The sequence below is a fragment of the Leucopleurus acutus genome, assembly GCF_964270905.1.
Source record: "Leucopleurus acutus genome assembly, chromosome: 6".
NCBI classification, from domain to species: domain Eukaryota; kingdom Metazoa; phylum Chordata; class Mammalia; order Artiodactyla; family Delphinidae; genus Leucopleurus; species Leucopleurus acutus.
Window position 1 is genome coordinate 111,703,918 of NC_139149.1, and position 12,743 is coordinate 111,716,660.

Consider the following 12,743-nt stretch of genomic DNA (forward strand, 5'->3'; position numbering starts at 1 on the left):
GCTAGTTTACTGATTGGGGGCGGAAGAGGGAAGACAGTAAATATAGTGTAACACTGCCTTTCAGAAAGCAGTACTGAAGATGTACCTGCCATGTGTCTTGAATAGACATTATAGTAAGCAAGATAGTAAAGGATTTTACCAACATTAGAAGCCCCTTTCCATAATATATTCAGACAGAAATCATTTACAAGATGATTGTCAAGAAAGAAATGTCTCAAGTGAAGAAGTATTCTGGTTTCTGGATTTCACAGTTTGAAAGTCTGTTGTGGTCTCTAAACAGTGATTCCTAATTGCTAACTGAATGGATGTCGTAGACCAGTTCTAGAGTGTCTCCTTAGGAGCATAGCACTCCCATTATAATAGCCGGAGCACATAAACTCATTTCTGTTTGAAGTTGCCCGGTTAGCTGAGATGAAACTGATATCGGCACAGATGATAAACCAACTTCACCCTAAAATACATGGGCCCTCCCGTCTAAACAGAATTAATGATTTCAGTTGGAGATGGCTCTAAAACATTCTTCTATAAATGAACATACATGCTGCTAGATATCTGTTCATTGATTGATTGATTTTTTATTCCAAATTATAATGATTAAACAAGATGCCAAGAATCAGGTACATTATTCTTTATTAAATTCAATTCTGTATCCCTAAATTGTTTGCTTTTCTTTCTGGCTAAAGCACTCCAGTATATAATCCATAATTGTACCACATTGTACCTGAAAACAACAAAACCTTTAGTTGGCGTGCAGTGTCTTGCCTATGTATATACATAATCTCACAATTTTTAACCTCTAGCCCTGGTCTCCAATGCTCTTTCTTACACAGTGTAGTTAGCTTTCTTTAGAAGATGCCTAGTCTCTTTCCAGTTCTGCATTGAAGCCCACTACTGATCACCTTCCCCCGAGATTTCAGGCAGTGTCTGGGTATATACCAGCAGATGACTGAGCATAAAGGTTATAGGAATATGGGGCATATTTAGACCACATGAGGTGCTTTTTCAGAGTCTGATATACAGCAGCCCCTCCAGTCTCTCCCAGCCAGGAGCTGCTGTGTTTTCGGGACCATATTAACCAGTGGAGCAGATTTGTTACCTCCTCAGGGGTTAGGATGGGAGAAAAGTTGCAAATCTCTGGATATAGAATTTAAACTACTCCATCCTAGTTACCCTGAGTTTTGTTTACAACTGGGGGGAAAAGTAAGTATCAATACCTGGATGGGATTCCCTTTCACTGTTTTCTCTGGTATTAGAAAATATTTTTAGTGTTAATCAGAGAATATATATCTGAATAGAGAAATACAAAGTTACTTGCTAGAAAAATTTGCACATAAACAAGCTTCAAAGTCTGTCCCATAATTCCACTTTTGCTTTTGGAGTTTGGGCGCTTCTAAGTTCCAAGTTCCACAGCTGTAGATTTTGTTGGCTGAGTGCCTTTTTGCTCCATCTGAAGTTTTCCATAAACACCATTTCTGGCTGTAAGTCAAACATGCACACAGGTGCCCTTTTACTGCTCTTTCTCCTTAGGAAGTCCACTCAATTACACCAGACTAAAACCAATACTGCATTTTAATTTAATTTAATTTTTAGAAGAGTCCTATTTAGACAATACGTTCAGGCAGAAACAATCAAGTATTTATTGCCGTTGGGGAAAGTATTTATATATGTAGTGCAGTTGTATTTTAGCACCTTTTATACATCTTGAGGAATTGTTGATGTAAGAATATAAAATGTGTTATACAGGTAGTATAGTTTGCTCATAAGACTGCCGTGTTTGCCATATTGAATAGAAAAAAAAAATATTTTAAATTTATATTTCTTTACCTTTTAGAGGTCAGAGACACCTTTAAGACCCTGGCGAAAACCTTAGACCCTTTTCCCTGAAAAAAGATAAAAGCATGCCAACGTGATAGGTGCTTCTAGTTTAAGGATTCATAGCCCCAAGCTCATTTGCTGACTATAGGTTAGAAATATTTAGTTCAGGCATTAATTTGTAAATTATTTAATTATGTTTACCTTTAAATCATCTTGTTTACATATTAATCTGTTAAGATTTTTTAAAAAGTCAACTAAAATATTTGGCTACTCAACTTTGTCATATTGCTAATGTTACAGAAAGAGGAAGACTTTGATTTTAAGTGCTGAGAAAGGCCATGTGGGTGTGGGTATCCCTCGTTCATTTTAGCCCTGGTCACTTTGGAGTCATGTAATTTTTAGACATTATAGGAGCTTTAGATATTATCTTCTGAGTTGCCCATGAACAACTTTATCATTTATTTTAAGTTGTATCAATAATACACAAATATATTTATTTTTTTAACCCTGTAATGAGTTAACTCATTATAAAGTTTTTTGGCACCCTCAATCCCCACCCAAATTTATATACATACAAATCTACTCTAATCATTTAGGTTATAAAGGATTTATTTTAATGTTTTAGAGCAATTCTTGCATACAGTATAATTTATATTGTAAGTTATATTAGTAGTAATTGGAAATGTATACTCTATTAGATTGTACTTGAAGTCATTTTTTTACCCTTCAAAATAATTTTGAGTAAAATTTTTATATTGTTATATATTAAGTTGATCTTAACATTTTTTTCAGGGGTACACATTTTGTTATCGTTTATCTGCTGGAAGCTTAACAAATTTAGTTCCATTTAGACATCTTGGCAGTCTCTATGCCCAAGCTTTTCTATGCATGATATGTCTGTTGCTTTTTTAGAGCCCCTTAGAATTAGATCCCAGAACTTCCTTTTTCTACTTTATTTTTGTAGAATTTCTGGCTGCTTCCGATGGGTTTAATTTGTGAGTAAACTCTGGATTAGGGGTTTGAACATCTATGTTCTGTTTTTGATTTGGTCACTCCTCAGCTGTGTGACCGTGGGAGATCCCCCTACAGGTATCCCTTTCCTCACAGGAACAATGAAGACGGTAAGGTTGAAGGTAAATGAGCTCCCTGCTCCAGTCCAGTCCAGTGGCTGGTCCCAGCACAGAGTGAAGCCCAGGGACCCTGTGAAGTCCTTGGTTCTCACAGTCACTACCCAGGATTAGTTTATAGCTAAGATTTTTTCTGCCCTAAAATTCTTTCATGTTATTATTTGTAAGAAGTTATGTGAATGTAATTTTATCATTCTGACCCCTGACTTCAAAGTTCTTAAAGAAGCTCCTAATTTCTTCAATAAATCTTTATCAAGTATCTAACCGTGCCTTGCATCTTGGTCTGATGGCTCTCCCAGCCTTCCCTGGCTTCTTCCCTCCTTCCTTTCATGCAGGCATTTCCCATAATAAAATCTTTGGATGTTTAAAAAAAAAAAAAAAGATGGTAAGGTTGACTCAACCCTTGTGGTTATTATGAGGATCGGATGAGATATATCAATGCATTTTGTCAACTGTAATGTATCAAGTCATTTGTTTACATGTGTGTCCCTCGACTGTGGACCTGGAGGGTAGGTGCTATGTCTGAGTCTCTTCTTTATTTTCAGTCATATGTCTTTAACTGTATTTGTTCATGGAGAAAGCACTCATCTTAATGTGTGCGAGAGGTATGAGTAAACAAACAAACAAAAAATGGTAAAGTAGTACTGTTTGTCTGGGAAAATATTTGGTAGTACTTACTGAAGTTGAATATACCTTATGGCCCAGCAGTTTCACTCCTAGGTAAATATCAACAGAATTGGAAACATACGCTCACCAAATTTCACATCCAGGAATGTTTATAGCAGCACAGTTTATAATAGCAAAAAACTAGAAACAACCTAAATCAGTAGTAGAGTAATACATTGTGGTCTGTTCATACAATGAGATCCCATACCACAGTGCAAAAGAACAAGCTTCTGTTCTCTGTAACAACGTGGATGAATTTCTCGTAATGTTCAATGGAAGAAGCCACACATACTACAGAATGGGAGAAAATATTTGCAAACAAAGCGACTGACGAGGGCTTAATTTCCAAAATACACAAACAGCTCATACAACTCAATAACAAGAAAACAAACAACTCAATTGAAAAATGGGCAGAAGACCTAAATAGACATTTCTCCAAAGAAGAAATACGAGTGGTCAATAGTACATGAAAAGATGCTTGATGTCTCTTAATTATTAGAGAAATGCAAGTCAAAACTGCAACGAGGTACCACCTCACACCAGTCAGAATGGCCATCAATAAAAACTGTACAGGGGCTTCCCTGGTGGCGCAGTGATTGAGAATCTGCCTGCCAATGAAGGGGACACGAGTTCGAGACCTGGTCTGGGAAGATCCCACATGCCGCGGGGCAACTGGGCCCATGAGCCGCAACTACTGAGCCTGTGCGTCTGGAGCCTGTGCTCCACAACAAGAGAGGCCGCGACAGTGAGAGGCCCACGCACCACGATGAAGAGTGGCCCCCACTCTCCACAGCTAGAGAAAGCCCTTGCACAGAAACGAAGACCCAACACAGCCAAAAATAAAAAAATTAAAATAAATATAATTTATGAAAAAAAATACTGTACAAATAACAGGGAATTCCCTGGTGGTCCAGTGGTTAGGATTCCCAGCGTTCACTGCTGAGGGCCTGGGTTCAGTCCCTGGTTGGGGAACTAAGATCCCGCTAACCATGAGGTGCCGCCAGAAAAAAACAAAACCAAAAAAATCTCTACAAATAACAAATGCTGGAGAGGATGTATGAGAAAAGGAAACCCTCCTACACTGTTGGTGGGAATGTAAGTTGGTACAGCCACTATGGAAAACAATAGGGAGGTTCCTCAGAAGACTAAAAATAGAATTATCTTATGATCTAGCGATTCTACTCCTGGACATATACCCAGACAAAACTCTAGTTCAGAAAGATACATGCACCCCTGTGTTCATAGCAGCACTGTGCACAATAGCAAGACATGGAAGCAACAGATGAATGGATAAAAAAGGTATGGTACATATATACAATGGAATACTACCCAGCCATAAAAAGGAATGAAATAATGCCATTTGCAGCAACACGGATGCAACTAGAGATTATTGAACTAAGTGAAGTAAGAAAGAGACAAATACCATATGATATCACTTATATGTGGAATCTAAAATATGACACAAATGAACCTTTCTATGAAACAGAATCATGGACATAGAGAACAGACTTGTGGTTACCAAGGGAGAGGGGGTTGGGGGAGGGGTGGAGTGGGAGGTTGGGATTAGCAGATGTAAGCTTTTATATATAGAATGGGTAAACAATAGGTCCTACTGTACGACACAGAGAACTATATATAATACTCTGTGATAAACCATAATGGAAAAGAATATTTAAAAAAGGGTATGTATGTATGTATAACTGAATCACTTTGATGTACAGCAGAAATTAACACAACATTGTTAATTAAACAACTACAATAAAAAAAAGCCAGATGTAAACTGACATTCCATTTATATAAAAAAGGTCAAAAATAGGCAAAACTAATCTTTGGAGATAGAAGGCAGGATAGCGTTTACCTTGGTAAGGGCCGATTGGGAGGACATGAAGACTTTTGAGAGGTCCTGATAAATTTTTTTTTTAAATCTTAGTAGTTAGGTGGATATATATTGCTTTGTGAAAACTCTGCATTGTACATTTATGATTTGTGTACTTCTTGATATGAATGTTATACTTCAATAATAAGTTTTCATTCATTCATTCTTTTATTTTTGGCTGCATTGGGTCTTCGTTGCTGCACGCGAGCTTTCTCTTGTGGCGAGCCGGTGCTACTCTGTTGCTGCGCGCGGACTTCTCATTGCAGTGGCTTCTCTTGTTGCGGAGCACGGGCTCCAGGCGCGGACTTCAGTAGTTGTGGCTCATGAGCTCTAGAGCGCAGGCTCAGTAGTTGTGGTGCACGGGCTTAGTTGCTCTGTGGCATGTGGGATCTTCCTGGACCAGGGCTCGAACCCGTGTCCCCTGCATTGACAGGCGGATTCTTACTACTGTACCACCAGGGAAGTCCAATACTGTTTTCTTAAAGGTAGGAGGAGGAGATGAGTATGGTACATTTAAAAGTTCTTGAATCCTTTTCATCCTTCTCTTATGAAAATGACAATGATGCCTGAACGCAAAACTTTCTTTACCTTGCACTTACATGTGGGATATGTTTGGCATGTCAGAATTACATTATTCTGGTTTTCCTTGGTTTACTGGAGAAGTTGTCACCCAGATCTTTCTGTTTCAGTTATTTGTTACGTAACATTTGATATATCAAAAAATATATTGCAGTTTTTAGGAATTATTTTGTAGAAACAAGCACTTGGTAACAAGATCTGAACTCCTTTGTTATAGAATTTTTGAACTGGAATCAGGTCTATGACTCCACGATCTTCATTCTTTCTTTAGTACTGTGCTCCTCTGTATCTTCAAAATTTCTGTCACAAATCCTTTTTGGAACAAAGAATGGCATAAATAGTCATTTAAACTTTATGAGGTACAGATTTTCCAACAGGTTGAGAATTATGAGATTGCAGTAAGCAGAAAAGCAAGATTTTTTTCTTCCTTTAGTTTCCCTATTTTACCCTATCCTGTCCTTTATATTTTTCTTATTCCTAGGTACCAATATGAAAAGTATACGTAGGACTTGACAGTTATGAAGGTTATAGAAGCTGCTAGTTTAGAAAACAATGCAGACAAATTATTCACATAAAGGGAAATAAAGTCAGCAAACAATCTGAAAAATCTTTGATGTGAAAAATTCATATTCGAGCCACATTAGTATACCATTTTACAACCATTAAAGTAGAAAAGCTTCAAAAGGCTAGCAGCACTTAGTTTTGGTAATCTAAAATGGTCTGGTGGTCTTACCTACCCTTTTTTTGAGGAGGAGAGAAAAGTATGCCAACGTATGAAGTCTGTCATTTGACCTAGTAATTTTACTCTTTGAAGTTTTTTTTCAGAAGTAGTAGTTCAGAAAAACAAAACACATATGCACACAGATATTTCTTCCTTGTTATCTAGTTCTCAAAAAGTTAGTTACGATGCAGATGTCCACTGGGGAATAATCTACTAGATAGTGCAACAGCTGCAAGGTATACCTGCTGTGTATCCATTTATATTATCAGTAAGATGTATAATCACAGAGAATTATTTGCTATTTAGATTACAAAATAGTGGGTACACTGATTGAAACTACATTTTAAAGATGTTATGTAAAAACTAACCACAGATATATAGAGTTCTATTTCTATGGTTGAGGAATTACTGGTATTTTTATTTTTAATATCTTTAATTTTTTGCAACTTATCGTCTGTTAGAAAAAACTGTAATGACCAGTTTTTGATGCGTTAAGCATTTTGCCATTAATGGGTTTCCTTTGCTTATTTTGGTACATTCATTACTTCTCAAAGACGTAGTGTAAAAGTAGATGAAAAAAAATAAAATTAAAAAAAAAAAAAAAGTAGATGAAAATCAGTGTTTTGACCAGCTCATCCATCAGGCGATTGTATCCTCAATATGCCTGGCACATATTGCTTGTGACTGAATGATTTACATATGTTAAAAGTCATTTGCCATCACTTATCAATTTATATGCATTAGGGATTTCTTTGTTTTAAATTTTTCTTCTGTGAGTATAGCTGTATTTTTCATCAAGTCATATAATGGATGTGGGCTTTGTAAAATGTCTCATCCCTTCATATTCTGAGCAAGAGAACCTGGAATGTCTTCTGACCCTTCTAACCCAAGGGCAGACGTGGAATGTATCTATACTTGAATTCATGAAACTTGGCACTTAGTGCAATATGCAATAAATATTTGTTAAATGAGTCAGAAGGTTAAGATTTGAATCCTGTGTCATTTAAATAGTGGTGTGTGATTTTGGACAATTCTCCTGGGTTATCTTTTTGAGCCTCAATATTCTCAGCTGTAAAATGGGAAAAATAATTTCTAATACTGAGTATTGTTATGAAGATTAAATCAGTTAAGTGAGTGTTTTTATTAACTGTGGCCATGTAACAAGTTACCCCAAAACTTAGTGGCCGAAAGCAGCAAACATTTATTTTCTCAGTTTCTGTGGGCCAGGATGGAGCAGCCTAAGCTAGGTGGTTCTGGCCTGTGTCTCTCATGAGGCTGCAGTCATCTCAGGGCTCATCTGGGGTTGGATCCGCTTCTAAGCTCACTCACGAGGCTGTTGGCAAGCCTCAGTTCTTTGCCATGTGGGCTTCTCCACAGGGCTGCCTCACAACAGGGCCGCTGGATTCCCTCAGAGAGAGCGTCCAAGATGGAAGTTTTTAACTTAGTATCAGAAGTGACATCTCATCACTTCTGCTGGATTCTGTTAGGAGCAAGCCAGCCCACACTTAAGGTGAGGGAATTACACAGAGGCCAGAAGTCAGGGATTGTTGAGGGCTGTCTTAGAGGCTGCCTGTCATAATAAGGGTATTTTGCCCAGCAAATAATTGTACCCCCCCATTCCAAGATTATTCTGTAATAGAATAATATCTTGTAACAACCTAATAACTGTTTGGGTGAACAGGATATGGAATCTTAATACATGTGAAATTGAATATAAGAGGATGACCAGAAATTAGAATTTCCTCATTTTCAAATGTACAATTTTTTTTTACTTTTAATATGGTTTAATGAAAAGAAGTGAGGTTGTTACTGTGAGAATTTGTATATTTTATTGTTATAAACTGAAGGTATCAATGTATGTTTTGGATATTCAGCTACATACTTTAATGTGAGATTTTGGGTAATTTGTTGTGAATTGTAAGTGGTAGCACATGTGGTATGGTGACTGAAGAATTTGCACAGTTCAGAATTATCTTGTCCTTTGAAACCAGTTTAGTTTACTTGGCATAACAGGCTCTCTTTCACTGTTAATGTAGCTCTTGAGTTGCGTCAGGTTAGACATAGCTTAGCTTTGAATTCTGTTCCAGAGCAATTTGTTGTACGCCTGTAGTGTACTAGGTGCTAGAGTAAAGGAAAAGTAGAGTGCCTCCACACTGTGGTTTTGAGCTTACAGTCTGTTTTGGAATAAAAGAGAGGTTGAAGTTTACAGATATCCTATTTGGACAGAATCACCAGTAGAAGTTGATTAAATAAATTAAGTTGATTTAGTAAATCATGTAGTTAAAAATATTGTATGACTTAAAAATGGAAAAAAAGAAGTATATGCTGGTAAGGAAGGACTGCCAAGTGAAAACAGCGAGGGTACAAAACAACATATGTAACAGCCTGAGGGTAGGGCTATGTGAGTGTGAATGAGAGATCTGTATATATATGCATAAGTATAGCCACGGTCAGTGTTTGGAAGGCTTTATAAGAAACTGTTGATGGTGGTTACTTCTGGGGCGCAAGACTCTGGGGGGCTCTTGTGTAGCGGGAAGGTTGATTCAGTTTTCATTGCATGGCCTTTTAAAAAATGCGCATATTATTTTGTTTAAAAAAATAATTTCCCAGTCTTAGAACATTCAGCTTTGAGAAATGTGTCTAATAATATACACATATATCCACAGTTATTTATACTGCCTGAACGTTGAAATGGACACCTTTGCAGAAAAGCTGGATTTGAGCAATCAAGTCTGTGCAGAATCCTTGCTGGCTGAGACTTATGTTGACTCATTTTCTTTACAGGGAGACCAAATTTTGAGGAAGGTGGGCCAACATCAGTGGGAAGAAAGCATGAATTTATACGATCAGAAAGTGAAAATTGGCGTATTTTTAGAGAGGAACAGAATGGAGAAGATGAAGATGGAGGTTGGCGACTAGCTGGATCAAGGAGGGATGGAGAGAGGTGGCGACCTCACAGTCCTGGTAAGAATTCTGCTGAGTAAAAGCACACAGGGGCCGAAATAGTGAGGATTTGGTGGGAATTGTTAGGGATAAAGTGGAAAACATAAACCAGCAAAGAAAAACAAGAGGGGTCATGTTTATGTTGTCACACTCAGTCTTGCTCCCACAAAAATTTTTAACGTAAAATATTCCCCACAGCTATTTAGTTGATTAAAGTCACTTTTATTTTTCTGGGGCAGTGTGGTTTAATGGGAAGCACCTGCCCTTAACTGCAAAAATGAGAGAGGGTTTCATTCAGTTTTCCTAAATTTTTGAATCTTTTTTCAGCATGCGTTTTTCTTAGGTGATAATTATATGCTTACTTAGGAATATGGGCTCCCCCTGAAGTGAGTTTTTTTCCTGCATAAGAGAGGATTTATTCTTTTTTTCTCTTTTTGTCCTAAAAATGTGATTTCGGCTCATTTGAAGAATAAACTTTAAACCCAGGTCAAAAACATAATCACAAGTTTATTCTTTTGTCCCTCTAACTTTAGAAAAAGGAGAGAGAATAGTTGTGATTAGTGGTTTTATAAGTTCTTCTGTTTGACTCTTAAGAATGCTTCAAACTGTTCTTCCCCGACATTAGATATGTTGGTAATTGAAGACACTGGTGCTTTGTGTCAAAGAACGTTCCCTACCCAAGTGTTGATTCTATGCCTCATGATCATCAGATGCCACTGTAGTTTAAATCTTGGGGTCATGCAGAACTGAAGCATACAAAGAGTGTGTACATGTCTTTTGAATTTCACATGCGTAACATTGTTTTATCTATTGGCTATATGCCAAGGAAGCTTACTTTAATAGAGGAAGTTATAATAATAATGTAAACTGTTTTTATTTATTTTTTAAAATTAAGTTATTAACAAACCATTAGTCTCCGTCTGAGTTAACATTATAACAGGCATTCAGGGTGCTTTGTGGCGCTGTGGGTAGGTGGAAACTTAGTGAAGTTAATCTTTGGATAGAGTTATAATGCTTTTACCCCAACTCCTCATTGGCTGCCTCTTGGGTGAGTTTTCTGTTGTTAGTGGGCATTGTTTGCATCACAGTTATTTAGGCAGTTCTCATCAGTCTGTGTCATGGGCAACCGTCTGTTATAGTTCTCTTCAAGGCATCATGGCATTTTGTGCTGAGCTTGCCTGTAAGCAGAAGGGTTTGTAGACTATGTTCCTAACAAGCATTCACTGAAACAATGGACGGGATCTGGGCTGAGCAAGAAGAAAAATTCCAGCTGATCGAAAACAAACAAGGTGAATGTTTTGGAAGATGAACAGTGTTTCTGAGCCCAAACGTCTGATGTTGATTCTGTTAAAGCGAGTTAAAAGTAAAACTTTAGTGTTACATTCTACCACTTACCCTCCTCACCCAAGAGCTTAGATTTTGGATATATATGGTAGTCCTTTTTTTTTTTCCCCATCTTTTCTAAATCTTTCTTTCCAGTATTTGACTTTTCATGTCAGTTTTGTCATCAACTTGACAATTTTCCAAAATTTTTATCCATATATTTTAAAAAGACAGTTTGGGGGACATAAAGATGCATGGGGGCTGAAAAAACACTGTAAATAGGCATTAAAAAAATACCATCTACTTTTTCAACCCAGCATATTAAAAATAAGTCTGATTATATCAGTTGTTATCAGTTACCCTTAACATTTTAGTTAATCCTTTATTAGGCTTTGATTAAAATTTTAAATATCATGATTTTGACTTATGAAAATAGTATCAAACTTTAGTTCTGATACAAGGTCTATAAAGCAGTGGTCTCAGTCTTAATAAACTAGAGATGTGCCTTATCTGCTGAATTTAGTTTCGTGAATAAAATTTTATTAACTATTTATGACAACAAAAATATTATGGTATATAGTTTTATTAAAGTATGGCTCACAGTTGGATATGTATGGAGTTGGGAGCATTAAGGACAGCTAAGCACCCACTCTGGGAGGTGAACTTAGGAAACTTAGTTAAGAGAGAAGAATGAGCCACATGCCTAGAAGGATAGATTTCTATCACAGTGCATACTTAGAAGTGAGAGTAGCAGACAGAGTACTCTGGAATTCAGCTTTTGATCATGAGCACTTCTTTGGGATAATGACTCTAGGTTAACATTTAGGCAGTCTGGGTATAAAATTCCTTCATTTTCATAGAAGATAGTAAATTGTGTTTTGTTGTTGTAAGTAAAGTGTGGGAAGTGGGAGAATAATGTTTTCTTACCTTTTGTAAGTGGCTTATAAGATGCTACCTGTATTTGGTGTTTTAACATTTTGCCCTTCGGTTTTCAGTTTGAGTTTTAGATTGCTGGTTTTAGCAAATTGGGCCTCAGTAGTATGGTAACATTTAACTGTGACCTCATTTCTTTTGCTGTCTCCCACAGAGAAAGCAAAGATACAGGTTAAGACATGTGTCTCCTCTTAAGACTCTCTTAGGCTCAGGTTTGTCAGATTTTAACAAGAACCACCCCCTCCCTTTTTTTTAGAGAGAGAAAATACCTTAACTTGTAGCTTTTGGTCTTAGGCATTCGTTTTTTGTTGGAAAGTAGATGTGCTACATAATATGCAAGGGTGGATTTAGGAATGTCCCTGGGGGTATTAAATTAAAACTCCCTAGGGAGAGTTAAGAGATGAGAGAAAAGGAAAAGGAGAGTAAGCATGTTATTGTGGAAAAAGCAGTAGAGGATGCAGAATTGGATTCTAGTTCTACTTTTCATTATGCACGTTACTTCTGCTGTCAGAGGTTTTGCTTCTTAAACTATAAAACTAGGATAGTGGGCCAAATATGACATGTCAGTGCTATAATTCCATGACTTTTTTTGGGAATCAGAATTACAAATGGGATCCTAGCGCTGTTAAGTGGACATGATGAGTTTGATATTATGAATTGACATAATATCATAGTATCCTGGATATTATTATATATTATCAAGGGAGCTGGTCTTATCCATAAAGAATGATATTTTCATCAGAAGAAAGAAAATGCTTTA

At 37.0% G+C, this 12,743-nt stretch overlaps 1 protein-coding gene across 4 annotated transcripts in view; it reads left to right on the top strand.

The window, feature by feature from the left end:
* GIGYF2 (GRB10 interacting GYF protein 2) overlaps window positions 1–12,743 on the top strand; it is a 126,199-nt gene that overhangs the window by 60,242 nt on the left and 53,214 nt on the right. For all 4 annotated transcript variants that reach the window (XR_014326274.1, XM_082840840.1, XM_082840842.1 and 1 more), the window contains one exon: window positions 9,569–9,748. Coding sequence is in view for 3 of the 4 variants with exons in the window: in XM_082840840.1 (XP_082696966.1) it covers window positions 9,569–9,748 (180 nt within the window). In the remaining variant the exon portion in view is untranslated. The remainder of the gene's footprint in view (window positions 1–9,568; window positions 9,749–12,743) is intronic.